General features: G+C 42.7%; 1 protein-coding gene across 3 annotated transcripts; it reads right to left on the bottom strand.

Annotated features, from left to right (window-relative positions):
* Positions 1–519: 519 nt before the first annotated feature.
* Positions 520–17120, bottom strand: abcc10 (ATP-binding cassette, sub-family C (CFTR/MRP), member 10). 3 transcript variants are annotated; one of them, XM_084002882.1, is made up of 22 exons: positions 17065–17120; positions 15882–16095; positions 13511–14885; positions 12268–12495; positions 11853–12009; positions 10884–11044; positions 10580–10659; positions 9812–9983; positions 8853–8951; positions 8460–8649; positions 8285–8362; positions 7929–8120; positions 7592–7730; positions 6855–7047; positions 6224–6567; positions 5499–5668; positions 5263–5423; positions 4429–4682; positions 3747–3892; positions 3172–3269; positions 2105–2217; positions 520–2009 (listed from the first exon to the last, which is right to left on the bottom strand). In XM_084002882.1, the coding sequence occupies exons 2-22, from the start codon at positions 16067–16069 to the stop codon at positions 1868–1870; spliced, it is 4680 nt and encodes a 1559-aa protein (XP_083859008.1). In that variant the 5' UTR covers positions 16070–16095; positions 17065–17120; the 3' UTR covers positions 520–1867. The 3 variants fall into 3 exon arrangements, with proteins under 3 accessions (XP_083859008.1, XP_083859009.1, XP_083859007.1); XM_084002883.1 differs by having other exon boundaries at positions 16754–17096; XM_084002881.1 differs by having other exon boundaries at positions 16763–17096.
* Between the last annotated feature and the right edge of the window lie 1719 nt (positions 17121–18839).

The raw sequence follows: 18839 nt of genomic DNA, 5'->3' as shown, positions 1-18839 counted from the left end.
CTTTAATAATACATGATATATTATTTGATTTAAAGTTTTCGAATTCAATAAAAAAAATGTTATCGTCTATCCCGTGGTGATAGAAACTCTGGGCTCACAGAAAACATAAAAACCCAAGAAAGACAACATTCCATGTGTCAAGAATGGGAATCTGTAAAATAACTAAAGCTGTCACACAAACGTTTACATTTCCCTAAGATTTACAATGCACGATGCAAATACTCAAGTAAGGCGCAGGGTCCAGGAATTTGCACTTTTCCACCAAAGCCAGCGTTATAATGGAAAACCTGGACTACCGAGACTGAGCAAACAAAAACATAACATCAGACCAAGACCAGAAGTGTGAACATGAGAAAAATGTGGTGACAAACGGTGCCAAAGGGAGCGGCAGGCGTTCACCGTTCTGAGTCACTCTGATCACAGTCACAAAGAGTTCAGTCCGTCTGAACCGTACCTTACGTAATCCTACCTGAAAAGGTTCGGCTCTGAAGTTACATAAGAACAACGCTGGCCTGCGGGTGAAACTGGTGAAACTGTTTATTACAAAAGTCAGATTTATTACAAGTGCTTCTGATCATAAAGCAACCTCGTTGACAAAACAAAAAAAAGAGAGAGAAAACAACAACAACGAACAGAAATCCTTCTCAAATGGTCATTTGTATGTGACCATGTTAAAGGGATAGTTTTATTTTAAGTGGGGTTGAATGAGGTACTTATCCATAGTTATCTATCGTCTCTTTAAAGCATCCAGACTCCTTTGAAAAAACAATAACTTTACCTTCTTATAATATACTCTATAATCGTAAGAAATCATAATTGATCCATGTATTTATCGCCTACAGACACATAAACAGGATGTATTTGCGTCATTTGTCTCAACAGCAATATAAAATCGTTCATCGTCGGCATGCTGCAGCAACAAATCCACATTATGTTGTCTGAGGTAACATCAATACCCCCAAAACACACCTATAACAAAAAAACGGCAGGGGACCGAAACAACTTCCCTGAGGAACACCAACACATCATTTCTATGAAATAAAGCCTGATCTCCAGTACTCACGTGAACCCCCAACAAAAAAAAAAGAAAAGTTGAGATATTAAGATGATTTTTTTTTTTTTCAAATGTAACAGTCGATCACAAGGCTTTATTGGGAGTAGTACATCGCTCTAAACCTTCTGTGTGGTGATTAACAGTTATAACAACTGGCTTTTTAAGAGGAGGGAGCTCAAATGTCATCATCCAGGGTTCGGAGTTCATTGTTTGATTATAACATTTCATCAAAGACAGACCATCATTTAAACCTAATTTTGACAAAGAAAATCTTAAAATAATCTGACCACATGACTGTACTACATATACAGGGAAGTGATTGCAAAGTGCATACTAAGAGAAGACAATTTAAACATAAGAAAATAGAACCCAGAATCAGCTTCACACGAAGCACTGGATCCTTAAAAAATAATAAATATGGAGTTCAGAGAGTCATGTGTGTAAAGCCTGCTGCCAGTTACCTGCTTGTAGTAATCAATTAAAACAAATCTCAGGAGGGCAAATACTTCATTCCCCAATGCTTCATGGTTACAAACGTCCTCAAAAAATGAGATTAAGGGGGTTTTTATGGATCAACATTCTTTCTCTTCGACTCCGTCTTCAACACCGTTTGAGGATCATCGATTAAAAGAAACTAAATGTCAGCAAAAAAAGGAGAAAAATATCCACAAAGTCATCGCTTCCCCGTCCAAAAGAACCCTGGAGCAAGGCATTCCCTGCTCCAGTAGAAGAATTGCTGAAAAAAAGGCAGCGATTTCTCAAGAAACCTTTCCAAAATAAAATATATATTATATAAATAAATATTTTCCGCCTTCATTTCAGTGTCCCGTTCCTACCGACCAGCCTGTGGAAGATGGAGCCGTCCGCTTGGCAAAGAGCGGCCGGGGAGTCGAACTCTGCCACCTTCCCAGCATGCATCACCAGCACCCGGTCACAGTCCATGATGGTGTTGATCCTAAAAGGTTTAAAAGGAGACCCTCTTAGATCCAAAATTGACACAAATAGACGCGACTGGAAATGGATTTGTGTTGCATGAAAGCAGCTTTTCACCTGTGTGCGATGGTGAGGACGGTCTGGTCTTTGAACTTCTCTCTGATGGTTTCCTGCAGCAGCTGGTCCGTCTTCTGGTCCACGCTGGCCGTGGCCTCGTCGATGCACAGGACCTGCACGAGGAGGAAACGCCGTCCGAGGTTATTTCACCAGAAACACAAGTTAAAGCAGAGCAGCAATTATTCTTAAAACAAAAACGACGTTGTATCAGGGCCACTGTAGGGAAAAAAACAACAACAAGGAAAAAAAAAAAAAAAAAAAACAACGGGGCCGAGAGAGAGGGGCAATAATCAGAGAAAAAAAGTCGCAAATTTGCGAGTTTATACTTGAAAATGTACGTGTTGTCATAGCAACGGCAAACATCTGGTCAAGCTACTTGTTTACTTCCTCTTGTTGTCAACAAGTGAAAGCTACCGCTAGCATCTTAGCCCAACCACCACGATCAATAAACACCCATAAGATGACAGTTTGTCCTCATTTAAATAAAAGCAACAATAAGCATCAACATCATCACCCTAAGGACCTCAACGAGGCGTTGTCACACGTTGGGATGATTCATTACAAACATAAACGTACATTCATGGGGGGTTAGCTAGCATAGATGCTGGCTGTTAGCATCGGAATAAACTTTTTTTTCTCTGAATATTGCCGGCCTCTCTCTTTTTTTCCCCTACAGAGGTCCTGATACTCGTAAAAACTGTCAATCGGGATAAAGAAACAAAAAAAGGCCTTCCTCAATGTGCAGCGTGAGGTTGTCAACTTTTAAACAGGTGACTCTTACGATGAGAACAAAACGCCCAGCGGGATAAAAATAGAGCAGATTAATAAAAGATGGGTGTGTTTGAATACTCAATTATAATCCTGAAGATTACACCCGGTTCTCTAAACGTTTACTAGTGAAAGCACCAATTAGCATAATTGAGGAGGTACTTTAAAGTAGCCGACGATGATAATTACGGCGACACATTAACGAGCTTGTCGTTTCTGGGCCGGGATCTTTCCATCGTTGTCATATGGGTACAAAATCTAGATTATGTGCCTTCTGTGAGCAGGATCCGAGGTCTCACCTTGGCCCGGGTCAGCAGGGCTCTGGCCAGACACAGTAGCTGCCTCTGTCCTACAGAGAAGGATCGTCCTCTCTCCCCGACCTCAGCATCCAGACCACCTGAGAGAGAGACGCACACCATCCTCTTCATCAGCTCTCATTCATGCTGATCCATCACTTAGCTAAATCCGTGAGTGCAGCAGCATCAGCTGCAGATGAAACTCCAGCAGCTCATGTTTTAATTAAATTCAAAGTCAACTAGATTAAATCCCACCGGGTCTCGCCTCCTCTTTTCTGTCGTCCTCTTTTCTTTCAAATAAATAATGAATAAATGTAAGCGATGATACCTTGATTTTACGTAACATTATAATAATGATAATAAGTGCTAACCTGTCCTGGCTGCACCTGTTAGATGTTCTGCATCAACGAATCACAGAAGCAGATGGAAGTCTTTTGTTTCTGCCACCAGGCAGGAATAATGAAGGGCGGAGTGCACTTTGTTAATTAAAAAGACCGTGAGTCAGGTGGATTAACTCAGAACGGACACGCCTCGTTTTTAACCAGCATCGCCCTGCTCATCCTCCCCCCTCCTCTCACCCATCCTGTGGACCACGGCGCCGAGGTGACACTGGTCCACCACGTCCTGCAGCTGCTGGTCCGAGTGTCGCCGGCACGGGTCCAGATTCTCCCTGATGGTCCCGCTGAACAGGAAGGGGTCCTGGGGGATGATGGCCAACCTGGACCTGCAGAGGGCGCCACCACAACACACACACACACACGCACACACACACACACACACACACACACACACACACACACACACACACACACACACACACACACACACACACACACACACACACACACACACACACAAAATGTCACATTGTTTAATTATGTAATAAAACAGCTTTTTATGTATTTTTTTTATGAATTTGGTAAGATTGCCGGGACGTGAGGGGAATGAGAGGAGAAAACAGTTTTTTTGGGATTATTATTTATTTATTTTTTCTCTATATATACTGTTTACTACTGCAATATATTGCTTTGTTATTTTTATAATTTTTTATAATTTATATGTTATATATTCTTTATTTTATGTGTTTATTTTTTGGTTCTACATGCTACTTTAGTGTAATTACTCATTTATTTATCGATGTATTTATTTTTTCCTTTCTTTCCTTTGTTTTTGTTTTAAATGTGACTTTTAAAGCCACACTCTCGTGTTGAATGATCAATGTGAGGTCACGAACCCAACCCCCGCCACGACCCGGCGTACCTGAGCTGAGCCAGGCCCACAGTGCCGACGTCCAGCCCGTCCAGGAGAATCTGACCCTGGTTCAGCTCCACCATACGGAACAGGGCCAGGAACAGGGTGGACTTCCCGGAGCCCGTTCGTCCCACGATGCCCACCTTCTCCCCGGGCCGCACCACCAGGCTGACTCCGTCCAGGGCGTTGGGGAGACCCTCCCTGTAGGCCAAGACCACGCCGCGGAACTCCACCCAGCCCTGCTCGGGCCACGCCGGTGCCAGCTGGCGTTCAAACGGAGAGGAGGAGGAGAAACAAGCCCTTCCTTACACGTTCAGTACATCTAAAAAAACGGTCTTTTAGAGGAACATTCACCCTTAAACATTTTAATATAGTTAAAAATACTGGCAAACTAACTTGTTTGTATTTTATTTGTTAAAAGGGAGTTTCCTTTCCCCCGTGGAAAAACAAACTTATTAAGATCCATAGCAAAGCTATAATTTCAAGTTTCGGCAGAAATGTGAACGATAACAGTAAATATCAGCTTCCCAGGTCCCAACTTGGTGAGTCATGAGCAAAAGAACTTTACTTTGAAAGGTCATGATTTTTATTTTTATTTTGAAGCACCATTAGCTTTGTCGGCAGCACTTTTAGCACTGTTAGCTGCTAGCTGCCGGCTCAGCAGTCACCATGTTGGGAGATTTGCTCTGAGTTAAGTCAGCACAATGGCAGCAAGACGGTCCTGGTTTGAACCCAGGATGGATGGATGGAGGACTAATCTGGACCCTGGTGCTGGACCACTTCATAACCACTGCCACAGACACGTTGTCCCCAAAACCCCTCTCTTCAGTGTGCCGGTCTGACCTGTGAGCTGTGGTGCTGCGGTTCGGTGGGGAGGCCGGTGGAGTACTCCTCGGTCCGCTCCACACTCACCAGCTGCATCTCGGTCTGGGTGAAGCTGAATATGAGTCCACAGAGCAGGGCGGTGATGGACAGGGCGTAGGACAGGGACAGACCCACCAGACCTGAAGCCAGCAACACACACACACATTATGGGATCCGATCCTGGCATCTGCACATTCGGCTCCGGCAGGACTCACCCGGATCCACGGAGTTGTACTGGTGCTGGACGACGGCGATCACCGCCAGGCTGGTCACCACGGCGACGCCAATCAGCTGCAGGCGGATGTTCAGCCACTGCATGGCGGCGTTGCTAAGGAACAGGCAGCGCTGGTTCTGCTCCAGACGCCTGGCGATCTCCTCCTCAAACCTGGGACAACAAAACCAGCCTGTGACTGTTGTTACCGTGGCGACTTTAAAGACAAGAGGCGGAGCATCAGTTTGGGAGGAACCCACTTACACCCAAATCAGAGCAACTTCTGAAATAAATGTGCAGGCGCCTTTTTTGTTTTGCAATAGTAAGCATTCGTTTTGGGATATAAAGGTTATGGATTTATGGATCAAAAATATTTTTAGCTTTTACAAGAAGAGCAAAGAGAGGAAGTTTGATATAAGAACACTCAAAATAGCAAACAGTTGCAGGGAAACAGAATATGAAGATGGAAATCTTACCATATTTTCTCACATTTTAAACAATTAAAACATACTGTGAAGTTGTTGTGAAGATTAATATCAAATCTAAAAATGTGGGTACATTTTCCCCAAATATAAATATTGTTGACAATCTGAGCGTGCAAATACTAATAAAAAGCAATGATCTGGACCATATTTTATTTATAACGTGTCCATTAATCACAGATGTGTCAAGAGTGTATATTTGACACTTGTATTGCACTATAAATAAAATAAATTAAATATGTCTCACCTGGCAGAGCTGCCGCTGGCCCGGACCGTCCCCAGACCGGTCAGCGTCTCCGAGAAGTGCGAGTAGAGGGGCGACAGCGTGACGCTGCACAGGCGCTTCAGCTCCCGGGAGGTGTGGCGGTAGAAGCTCTGCGTGCGGTGGTAGACCAGAGCCAGGGGCAGCAGGAGCACTAGGACCCAGGGGAGGCCGTAGCTGATCACCGCCAGCATGCCCAGCAGACCGAACACGTTGGCCAGCAGGATGTTCAGGATGAACGGCAGGCTGTCGTCCACCGTGTACAGGTCCGAGGAAAACCGGTTGAGGATGCGGCCCATCGGGGTGGTGTCGAAGAAAGACACCGTGGCCTGATGGGAAACAGGAAGTTCAAAGCATTTAACCTCCCAATTAGAAAGAGAAAACAGCAGAAGAACGTCCATCTAAAAGCTGCTCTAATCAATATATTTATCTGAAGAAGAGAAAATTGCTCATAGTGATGATGAACCTACAAAGAATTAACACTGCTTTCGTTTGTTTCTTGATTTTTTAAACAAAAAAACAAACATATATGATATGTTTTATATAATATGAGGTCAGTAAATCAAGGCTCATTTTAAAACACTCTGATCTGTCCTCCGACCGTCGGGCGACGCACCTTAAGGACCCGGTCCAGGAGTCTGTCGTGGACCACCGTGGCGGCGCGGATGGCTCCGTAGGCGAAGAGGAACGCTCGCAGGGCGGTGAAGACGGTGTTGGCCGCGGCTACGGAGCCGTACACCGTCAGGTAGAAGCCGACATCAGAGCTCCCGTTGCTGCGTGTCAGAGTTGGCAGCGAGGACAGAGGAGACCTGGGAGCAAAAACAAGAAAGTCCAGTTCATAGATTATTTAACAGGACTATTCATACAAATATAACATTTCATGTTTCTACGGTTTCCTTTTCCAAGTTAAACTACAAATATTTTTTTATGGTAAGCAGAGATGAACGAGTCCTCACCCTGGTCAGGTAACATTTCTGCTAGAAAATCAGCAAATCAATTGGCCTTTTTTCAAATCAGTGTCTTTTATTTATGTTTCTCACGAATAAAAGTCATTATAAATATTGACTTACTTAATAATTAGATCGAGGGCCAACTTCCTGGACTGGAAAACTAATTCAAAAGTTCTGCAGTAAACTTAATGGAAGTTTGAATCATTTAATTGTTTAATTGGGCCAAATGTAAAAAACACATTCGATGTCTGAACTAAACAGTTTTTAAATCTCAATACTGAAGGAAAGAAGAAAACACTCTATTTAGTCTAAAGTGACACCATTAAAATCTGTCTTCTGGACAAAACCGAATTTGTTCTCATCCAATAATAAAAGAAAAAACGCTATTAATTGGAGAACTTACATTAAGCCTCCGGGTGAGAAGAGGAGCAGTGGCGGTGAGCTGAAGGCGGCCCATGAGGAACTATTTCCTCCGGCGGAGCCGTTGTGTTTCAGCTCTGAGACCCAGTGAGAGAGCCACCAGTCAGACACGTTCTTAGAGGCTGATCACACAGCAAGAAAGAAAACGTGGATTTAAAACAGAAAGTGCAAATTCTTCTGCTTTTTTAGATGAATTGAAGTCAGATGATCAAACTAAAGACCGCATATTGAATATATATATTAATTATTTTGCTTCGATTGCTGATTAGTGAAGAAGCATTTTATGGACTTAAATAAATGTCTCAACAACGAGCAGAAACCTTGCATGAGGAGCAGAGACATCAGGATGGAGGCGGCCAGGACTCCGCCCACAGCGACCCAGTAGGTCTGGTAAACCCTCCACGCCAGCCCCCCCACCTGCTTCTGCTCCACCCCCGACGGGTCGGTGTCGGTGTCGTCCACCAGTAGGTGGGGGGACGCCACCGGCTCCTCGACCTCCTGCTCCACGCCCTCTGGTCGAAACAAAGAAAGGATGTGGAAATAATCAGGTTTTTAATCAGCATAAAACACGACCTAGGTTGATGCCAATCCATCCATCAACTGTTGATATTTCAGTTCAGACTAAAGTAGCAGAAATAAATTAAACAACATCCCGACCCTGCGGGCGAGTACAAACCCTTCTCTTTCATGTTTTGGTCATTCTTCCGTTGTTTGGGCACCGCCTCGACCAAAGGAAGGATCTCTGCCGGCGAGCCTGCAGAGAGAAATGACACCGAGCCGGTGGGATGAAATCATTTGGTAAAACAAAAAAGAAAGGCAACACATTTATTTTGCCGGATGTTTGTTTCTACCCGTTTTGATGATCGTCCCGTTGTCCATGAGAACCGCCAAGTCAGCTTTGTCCACGAACTCTACGCGGTGCGTGCAAAGGATTCTGGTCTTCTCCCTGAGGAGCTCCACGATGCATTTCTGCATGAGGTGTTCGGCCACGTCGGCGTCGACCGCCGCCAGCGGGTCGTCGAGGAGGTAGATGTCTTTGTCCTGTGAGAAGAAGAAACGCCTGCTGACGCCTTTCAAAGCACTCAAGGACACCTTACAGACATTCATGCTGTTCAACATTTTAACATGAACCAATCCAATGCTATCTGTCGCTATGAAACGGTGACGTGCTCTTAACCCCGGTGTTTCCTGCAGACTGACCGTCTCTCTGGTGCTGAAGGCCGGCGACGAAGACCACGACTCACCATGTAAGCAGCTCTGGCGAGCGCCAGCCGGGCCTTCTGTCCGCCGCTCAGAGTCACGCCGCTCTCTCCCACTTCCGTCCGGTCGCCGTTCGGCAAAACCTGAAGACACATTAAGCTTATGGTTGAGTTGTTAAATTGTGATCTAAACCTACATGTAACCTAATGTAACCTAATGTTACCTAATGTAACTTAATGTTACCTAATGTTACCTAATGTTACCTAATGTTACCTAATGTAACTTAATGTAACCTAATGTAACCTAATGTAACCTAATGTTACCTACATTTAACCTAATGTAACCTAATGTAACCTAATGTTACCTAATGTAACCTAATGTTACCTAATGTAACCTAATGTTACCTAATGTAACCGTCCACAGTGTGACAAAGCTGACATTTGTTTGGATGATGTCAGGCTCCGTGTGATCAGGAGGACATTTTGATGAGGTGGTGGACAGAAGAGGACACGGGGTCGCTAAGGTCAACCTGGGGTTCATGAGTGTCCGAACTATCATTCTTATCTTCTAAGATTCTAAATTGATTGATAACTTCCCAATATCGTTTAAAAAGAAATAATAATCCTTTTTTTTTAATGGTAAAAGTTAAGCATGAATTAATGTAATCTTTGGTCTTAGATTTGCCGTTGTGTATTCACATTATTGTAATCAGTTTAATTATACAATCTTCTATAATCTCTTATTATATAATCTTGTGCTCTCGTGCCATAATTTGCCACACCGCTTTTATAAGCTCACAGAGGACTGGAGAAGATCCTGAAGCATGGACGCATAAAAAAAAATCATTTTGAATCATTTTGAATCCAAAATCAAGTTTGAATCATTTTGAATGGAAAATCCATTTTGAATCGTAAATCGATTCTGAATCGTGAACTCAAGAATCCAATCATGAGTCACCCAAAGGTCTCCGCCCCCTACTCCGAGGTTATTAAAGCCGTCGTACGTTGAGGTCGTCCGAGAGAGCGCAGGCCTCGACCACGGCCTGGTAGAAGGCCGGGTCGTAGTCTTTGCCGAACAGGATGTTGTCCCGGACCGTGGCGTGCTGGATCCACGGCTCCTGAGACGCCAGACCGAAGCCGGCCTCTCGGTCCGCCACGTAGACCACGCCGCTCAGCCTGAGGGAAGGGAGGGAACACCGCCGTCACATCAATCATCTCTTCTACATCAAAGAGCAGTGTACGTGATCAAGGTACTTTACTGAAGTACAACTACTAATACAAAAAACATAAGTATTATCAGCAAAATGTACTTAAATGAAGAGTAAAAGCAGTAAAATGGATGATCCATGATGAATGCTGCATTCACCTGTATGTTGCATATGGGTTCAGTAGTTTAAACTTTTTTTTGTTTTTATTCTTGTCTCAGTTATATTTCTGTATGTGTTATGCATGTATGTCGGTAAATATATTACATATTTATTATTATTTTATTTTTTTAAGAAAAATAAAATGATGTTGATATGTTGTGCTGCTTAATGTACAGCCATTTAAAAATAAATGTGAATGAAAAAACTACAACAATGCATCATATTCCATAAGAGCATCCTTATGTCCTGTGAGAACCACGCATCTCCAAAAAAAGAAAAACGATGATGCATTTTCTAGCTGATCAGAGAGGCTTTTTCTAAAACAGTGTATTTCTTTTAAGAAGACGTATAATGTTTCTGTAAAATGTAAACTACAGAAGTAAAGTTGGGTGTTTGAGTGTTTACCTGTTGAGTTCTCCGGTGAGAGCAGCCAATAAGGAGCTCTTCCCACAGCCGACCTTCCCCACCACGACCACCAGGGAGCCCTGAAGCAGACGGAGGTCAGCATCCATAACTATTCACACATGAGTTGCTTGTTCAAAATAAGATAAATTAAGAAAAAAAAATGGGGAAAAAAATACAATATGTAATATTAAAATGTCACTTTTTCATTCATCATGTTTTGTGTCGATGCTGTCTGAGCATCATTTATATTTTTGGTTCTTTCTGGTTTTTGAGTGTGTGTGTGTGTGTGTGTGTGTGTGTGTACCTTGGTGACGTGTAGACTGAGACCGTGCAGCAGCAGACTCCCTTTAGCCGGTCCGGTCTCAGCTCCCCCCCCCTCCCCGTTCTGGTCCGGACCGCCGGGCTCCTGCCAGGAAAACGTCCCCTGACTCAACAGGATGGATGTCTGATCGTCTTCAGGACACACTGGGAGAGAAAGGGAGATAATATATATCATTATATATAATGATATATAATCGTAATAACATTTGAGAGTTTCTTATGAGGCAACGTGACTTCACACGCGTTTAAAATTATAATTATTATATATCTTTTTTTTATTTTATTTGAAAAAAAAGAAAATTATGTATGTTGTGCTGTATAATGTACTCAAATTTCGATTTAAATAAAAACTTGACTGAAAAAAATATAATTTTGAAAATGCTGTGCAGATTGTTTTGTCTATAGTCTATAGTTTTACCAAACAAATAAATAAATATTAAATAAAATAACAAGCATTCCATGTTTTTTTTCATTTTAAACCAAAAAACTATAAAAAATAAACAAATAAAAATTAGAAAACCACATTCAAATAACAATCCAATTTAGTTGTTTTGGAAAAAAAATGTTTGCTTTTGAAGGACAGAGGGAAAGACAGGTGACCTGGAAGAAAAAGACGATCAAAATAAAAGCCAAACCCTATTATTTTTGTTATTATTTTCTTGTATATTTTGGTGTGTATGTGTGGGTGGTACATGTATATGTGTATACGTATATGTAGGTGTGTGTATGTTTGTATTCTTTATTTAAAAATAAAAATAAATGTATGTATGTTGTGCTTTATAATTTACTCCAATTTCGATTTCAATAAAAATCTGAGTGAAAAAAATACAAATAAAAAGCTCCGAGTGGCTGTAAGAAAAATAAATGAAATATAAATAAATAAATGAACCTGTTGCCGGGGGGATAGACTATGACCTCGTATCGGCTGGGACTTGAGAGCAGCACAGCCTACCGAGGGCGTAGTACGCCTGCAGGTCCTGGTTGGTCAGTTTGAAGAAGCGCTGGATCCGGTCCAGAGACACTTTGGCCTCCAGGATCCCGCTGAGCACCCAGGGGAAGGAGTTGAGGGGTCCGATCAGCATTCCCACCAGAGCCAGCGTGGTGAACACCTGCAGCCCAGGAGACATCAAACACACATCAGGATGTTTTTAACTGCAGAATAATTCCTTTACAGCTAAACTTCATGTCTATAAAGTGTGATTTAACACCTTCAACCACAAGGGGGGGTAATCTAAAATGAAAATAAATGATTAATCCTGTAAAATCCAGAAGGATTGAATGGAAAAAAAATTAAATACAGATGTTACAAATGTGCCTAAATCTCCTTGTTTGCATCAACACAGGTTGAAACATCAAAGCTCCCCCACCTTGGACGCCGTCAGCTGGTGTCCCAGCAGCACGTAGGTGACGAAGGTGAGGATGGAGATGACCACGGGAAGGGCGGCCCAGGTGTAAACACACATGGCGTCCAGGTACTTGATGGCCCGGAGGTGAGACAGCTCGCGCTCACGGCAGTCGGCGACCTTCTGAGTGAAATGAGGCTCCCAGTTGTAGAACTTGATGACGCGAATGCCGAAGAGGATCTCCGTCATCAGCTGAGGGAGAAGAGTCACAGAGGCATGCTGGTGATTTAGTGAAGAGAAACACCTCGAGCTATCAGTTACAAGTCTAAAATGATCAGCATTTTAAATATTCAAATCTTAAGCTAGATCACATTTTAAGGTCCTCACGGTTTCAATTACTAATTAAACTCTAAAAAGGATGATTTCTGATATTTTGAGTTAAAAGAAATTAACTCTTTAAATATTTGAATATTTAAAATTCTGATCATTTTCTATAATTCTTTTTACATGGAAATGATCCCTCAAAGTTCCTTAATTTGAAGTATTTCTTGGGTGGTTTGGTCTTAATTTCAGAAAAACGAAGGAATAAATTACATTTAAACCCTAACATGATATTTAAAACATGAAACTATATCATATTAATAAAACACACTCGTGTGTTGCTTGTAATTCATTTGCAAAAAAAAATTACGAATAACCAACATTTTAGATGAATTTGACCAGCAGCTGTATGATTGTACGTTTACACGTTCTGTAGATATTGTGATAATATTGTAATTAATTATAATAATAAAACACACTTTTAAAAGTGCTACAAAGTAAAATCAGGAGCATAAAATAAAACAAGCATAAAAACAGTTGCTGAAAATTTCAACATTAGCTAAAAGTTTTTTATATTTAAAAAGAAAATTCTTTTACTATTAAAGATCAGCCCAATGTGTGTGTGTGTGTGAGTGTGTGTGTGTGTGTGTGTGTGTGTGTGTGTGTGCGTGTGTGTGTGTGTGAGTGTGTGTGTGTGTGTGTGTGTGTGTGTGTGTGCGTGTGTGTGTGCGTGTGTGTGTGTGTGTGTGTGTGTGTGTGTGTGTGCGTGTGTGTGCGTGTGTGTGCGTGTGTGTGTGTGTGTGTGTGTGTCTATTACTGTAATGAAGGGTTTCCTCCTAATGGACTCCATAATAATACTAATTACTATTATTATGTCATCATTGTTAGTAAATGTCAATATCATCAGTCACTGCGTGGACTTTTCCAACCACCTGACCGTCCTCACCTTGACGCGGCTGTCCTTGTGCCGGAGCATGTGCTGGTTGTTGCTAAGGATACGGGACGCCAGGAACTTGTTGAACGGCACCAGCAGCAGAGCGACGCCGAGCCCCCCGAGGAAGGCCACGCCCACCTGCAGGTGCAGCAGGTAGAGGGCGATGGCGAACCCCAGCGGCATGCTCCACAGCTCGTGGAAGCTGTTGAAGAAGTTGACCACGCGGTCGGCGTCCGTGCTCATCAGGTTCACCACCTCCCCCAGGGCGGCGCCGGCTAGGCTGCTGCCACTCGCCCGCAGGGCTTTGCCGTACACGGCGGAGACGAGGGCGGCGCGCGCCTGCAGCGCCACCTTGGAGACCTCGAAGGCGAAGACGTTCTGGAGGAAGGAGGCGAGGAGGGTGGAGGCGAAGAGCCCCAGGGCGAACAGGGCCCCCCGGCTGACCGGAGCACCCTCGTCCTCCATGAAGCTCACCAGACCGCTGAGGAGCAGCGGACCGGTGAAGCTCAGCAGGTTCACTGCCACCTTCAGCAGACCGAGGGCGTAGTAGCGCTGCCCGAACGCCGCGTGCAGCACCTTCAGGAGTCCCACATCGCCCTCCAGCTCCAGGGGATCCTCCAGGTGGTGGTGGGAACTCCAGGTGCCACTCGCCAGGCTCCTACCGACCGGCCGGGGCCACGGCTCCTCCCCGGGGTCGGTCGCCGCCCCTCGCCGACAGGCCTCCCAGCACTGGTGGAAGTATCGGCAAACCACGGCGGTCCGAAGTCTCCGAGGGAGGTGGTAGACGTCGGCCGGCTTCTCCAGCTCCCCTCGCTGCCCTCGTCGGAGGAGGGGGGTCAACCAGAGGTAGAAGAGCCGGGAGAGCCAGCCGCTCCCATCCTCGGCCACCATCTCGCCCGTCTCCGGCTCCGCCTCCGGGACGAGCGGGGATCCGTCCACGGCGTTGACGTACAGAGTGTAGCCGGCGTCGCTGATGCAGGGAAACGCAAACGCCAGGACATATACCAGCAAGGGGAGCACTCGGGCCGCGGCGAGCACAAAACGCGCCAACCGGAGAGGTTCGGCGTCGAGGCTCAAACATCCACGATGGTCGCAGTAAATCGTCATGGTGACGACCAGGTTTGGGACGGAGAGGAGGACCAGGAGGAGCAGCAGCGGAGGTCCTCGGGTCCTCCTGAAGGCCGTTCTCTGGAGCACGGCGACGGCACCGAGGTGGACCAGCCAGGCCAGGACGGCGCAGCAGTCGGCGAGGACATCCAGGTACAGGTCGGCCTGCTGGAGGAGGCTCGCCAGGATGACGTCCCCCGCGAAGAAGAGCGCCGCCAGCAGAGCCGACAGCCACCGGAGGGTCCAACCGCAGGGAGGGGAGGTCTGGAGGAAGTCGCACCTGCAACGCAGAAACATCAACAACACTTACAGGACCATTATTACAACAACCAGGGTTCCTACGCCTTCTCCAAAGTCAAATTCAAGCACTTTTCAAGCATTTCCAGGTGCATTTCCATGCTTTTCCAGCCCCTTCCAGCTGTGGTAAACTCCATCTTTGTATCAATCCAATGGTCAGTATTCAGTCTACTTATTATGTCACTTGTTCATCACATTAAATGAGATGTTATTGTCCTCTAAACAACCAACATGATGTTTGGAGACAGCTTTTTACAGAAGGACCACAAATGAAAGGAAAACTAATTCCACTAATAGATCCACAGAAATATAACCACCAACTATTTTCATCATCTGTTCATCATCAAAAGTCATTTTTCATAAAGAAATGTCAGGAAATGCTGTTTTCAGTCCCTCAAATATGGAGATCTTCTTTTCTCTGTTCTATCATAGATGTCAGATCACATACACACATTTCAAGACCTTTATTCTAAATCCAAGCACTTTTCAAACCTTGACAACATCACACTAAAATTCAAGGGTTTTCAAGGATAGCCAGCACCTGTACGGACCCTGAATAACAGCTATTTCTTAAATATAAGGAGTAATTAACGATTGACAACCACAAAAGTCATTCATATATTATGAAGATAGAACCGGTTCCATCTATGTTGACAACCAATAATTGAGTTGACTCATTTAAAGGAAAATTATTATATAATATGTAATAAAACAAAATTAATAATAGTAATTTAATATATATAAATGTATATTATTATAATGAATGTATGTATTAATGAATATAATAATATACTATTGTATATATTGCTCTTTTTAACACAGCTTAATTTCCAGGTTTTGTGTTTGTAGGATCTGTTGATAACATTTCACTGGTTGGAAGGAACTGCACGATATTTCACTTTATGAAATAAAGAAAAAACAAACTGTCTGGACCGACCGAGGGGTGAATGACATCAGAGTGACGTCAGCGATGACTCACCTTGCCAAGCCGAGGTAGCAGGCGCTGAAGACGGCCATCCCGGCGTGAGGCAAGGCTCCGAGGACGAGTTGGTTGAAACAGGAGCTGACGTGTCCGTCCTGCCACACGGGGAAGGGGTTCTGCTCGTCCGTATGACAGAGGCCTGCAACCAGCCCTGCCGGCCCGAAGACCCCCATCGCCCCTCTCATTGGACCGCTGTCATCCTACAAAACATCTGAAGGGCAACAAAAAACAACATGAGGTACTTTCTGTGTGTTACTTTGAAGCCCAGATGTGAGTTACACAGATTAGAAATGTTTTAATGTCTGAAAAGGAGTGGGAAGAAGTATACACTTATTTAATCCCACCCCTTCTCCATAATTTATATCATCTGTCATAGATATATTTTAATTTTATATTTTTAGTTAATTCTTTATCATCAGAATATTTGTCAACTTTTTTTTAACTTTACTTAACAAGTATCTTACAAAATACATTTTTTTCTCATGTATTGCTATCAGATATCAGATTTGCACTACCGGTATATTCTTTTATATTTATATCCATATCTTTATATTTGCACTATATCCATATATTCTCTGAGCCTATACAAACATTGCTGCTAAACTGCACAGACTGTGAATACTTTTTATTCTTTTGTACATATTTTTATTTGTTTATAGCTTTTAGTTTTTAGTATATATTTGTATTCATTTCTATCGTGTTTTCTATTTGAGGTCACCGTGTGAAGGAAAACTAAGAATTTCATTGCTCAGTGTGAACTTGGATGTGTCCTTTTATAGTCGGCCCACAAATACAAGACCCCGTCAACATTTAACACATTTACGTGAAGAAGACAGTGTTTTCAAACTAAGACAACAAACTTAACATACTTTACATACATGTGTTGGTAGTTTCCCTTCGTGGACATGTTTCGGCGCGGATCTTTAACTACTCATGTAGCAGGAAAAGGAGATGAAAGCTTCTCCAGACTGAAGGCAACCGTCTGGGTCCACTAATGTAAACAAACTAGGCTAGCTGCTTAGCTTAGCTTAGCTCAAAGACAATATCACCCGGTTTAAACTACCATGCTAACATAAATATTACGTAAATTAGACACTAGCGACATAAAGTAGAACTTAATATGTAAATCAATAACACCACTAATGCGATTAAATTAAGATAATAAATCTTTAAATGTTACCGGTTTCATCTAGCTAGCGAGAAATGCTTCTGTCGATTCATGATGACGCACGTCCGTGACGACGCTAGATTTTCAAAATAAATGTCCTAAGCAGAAATATTTTCTTGTGAAGGAAAAATAGAAATCAGACGGTTTCTAAAAGTGCTGCTTTCAAAATAGAAGTATTGTCATATTTTGATAATTAAATAAGATTATCAAATCAGTTTCAAAGTGTTCCATTGATATCGAATACTATTTTGTTAAATACAGATGAGCATTTTAATGTTGTATTTAGTTGTTTTTAAGTCAAATATTATGTCAATAAAATGCAGTGAAGTGAAAAAGTACACATTTCCCCCTGAAATTAAGTGGATAGAAGTTAAAAGTAGCATCAAATTTAAATACTATACTTAATTGTGAGTAAATGTACTTGTGTTAATGTTAAGTCCTTATGATTCATTAGTACTTTAACTTTGTGTTTTTCTTATTTATCTTGATGGCATTCAAAGCCTTTCTCCAAAAAAGGACTAAATTATTCAATTACTAAATGTTTTTTTTATCTTGTATTTCTCCTAAAATGGAAGTAGGAAAAAATATGAGAAGCAGCAAAAATAGTTTGAGTTCTTTATTGAGGGGGGGGGGGGGGGGGGGGGTGTAGAAAAGGAGCAAACTTTAATGTTTTAGCACCTTCACACAAGTTATAAAATGCATTGCTGGTTCTCTGGGTTCTCCATACAAACACAACAATTGGCTGCAGAACATAAAATGACATATCGGCCCCGGAGAGGAGGAGAAGCATTTGAACCAAAACCAGGCAACAGAAAAATTGCTAAATTTGGGGAAAAGCCTCATTATTTCTCATTATGATGGAAGATTAAATGTACACATTTGGAACCTGATACTTTAAATCAGTGCACATTACATTAGCATGTAACATAAGTTAAAAACACACACACGAAAAAGGAATTTACAAATGGTATTACCTGGAATAAGACAAAAAAAAATTAAATACTGGATGTAGCTGTCTAAGGCATCTTTAATTCAATAGTAAAAAGATCTAGAAGTCTTATACAAAGCAGGAATGAAGATGTACAATGTCACATTATATTTTATTCCTTACACACTGTACAGAGTCCATTTCCTTCAGGCGTCGCCACGCCAACCACGACACTAGGCAGCGTGACTTCTGTGTTCCAATATCCTACATTTACTGCGTCCCACCAGACACGCAACCGTATTTACATATTCAGACATAAAGTACAAACATAAATATGAGCAGACTCTTTGTCTTTCCATCCTAACAATGGCATCGCATGTCTTCAGACATTTTCTTGAAAAAAATACACCAAATATTGGCCACCTACATGTAAGCTTTACGTTTATCCGTATCCCCCCTCCCCCCTCCCCCCTCCCCAAGTGAAGCGCTTTGAGGAGAACTGGTTTCAAAGTGCTCGGAAAAATCAATCTGACTTTAGCTTTTTTTTTTCTTTTTTTTTTGCTGTTGATCAAAGTTGTTGGATGTTAAGCAAAGCGGCACCATCCGTTTCTAACATGAATGTCACAGTATTGAAACACTCAACACAGACGTGAAGCCGCTACCTGCTGTCCGCCGGCCGATTTGACAAAAACAGAAAAAAAAAAAAAAAAAAAAACTAATTTAACAAGTCGGTTCGTTTCTTTAATTTAAAAAGGAACTTCAGACTCAATTTCAGACTTCAAAGCCGACATGAGCAACACTGTTTTTTTGTAAAGCAAGAAAAAATATATTTAAGTAACTTGTGTGAATACTGTACAGG

This window comes from Eutrigla gurnardus (genome assembly GCF_963514095.1).
Source record: "Eutrigla gurnardus genome assembly, chromosome: 3".
Lineage (NCBI taxonomy): Eukaryota > Metazoa > Chordata > Actinopteri > Perciformes > Triglidae > Eutrigla > Eutrigla gurnardus.
Note: the sequence above shows the minus strand (reverse complement) of the source record. Positions and strands in the feature narration are given on the sequence as shown.

What these genes read in the sequence shown, in the direction of transcription:
- abcc10 (XM_084002882.1), bottom strand. Translation starts at nt 16,069, where the DNA reads ATGAGAGGGGCGATGGGGGTCTTCGGGCCGGCAGGGCTGGTTGCAGGC. An exon ending in TCAGTCTACACGTCACCAAG is followed by an intron (nt 10,660 to 10,883) that starts GTACACACACAC and finishes CGTCTGCTTCAG; the next exon opens with GGCTCCCTGGTGGTCGTGGT. An exon ending in CGGGACGATCATCAAAACGG is followed by an intron (nt 8,363 to 8,459) that starts GTAGAAACAAAC and finishes TTCTCTCTGCAG; the next exon opens with GCTCGCCGGCAGAGATCCTT.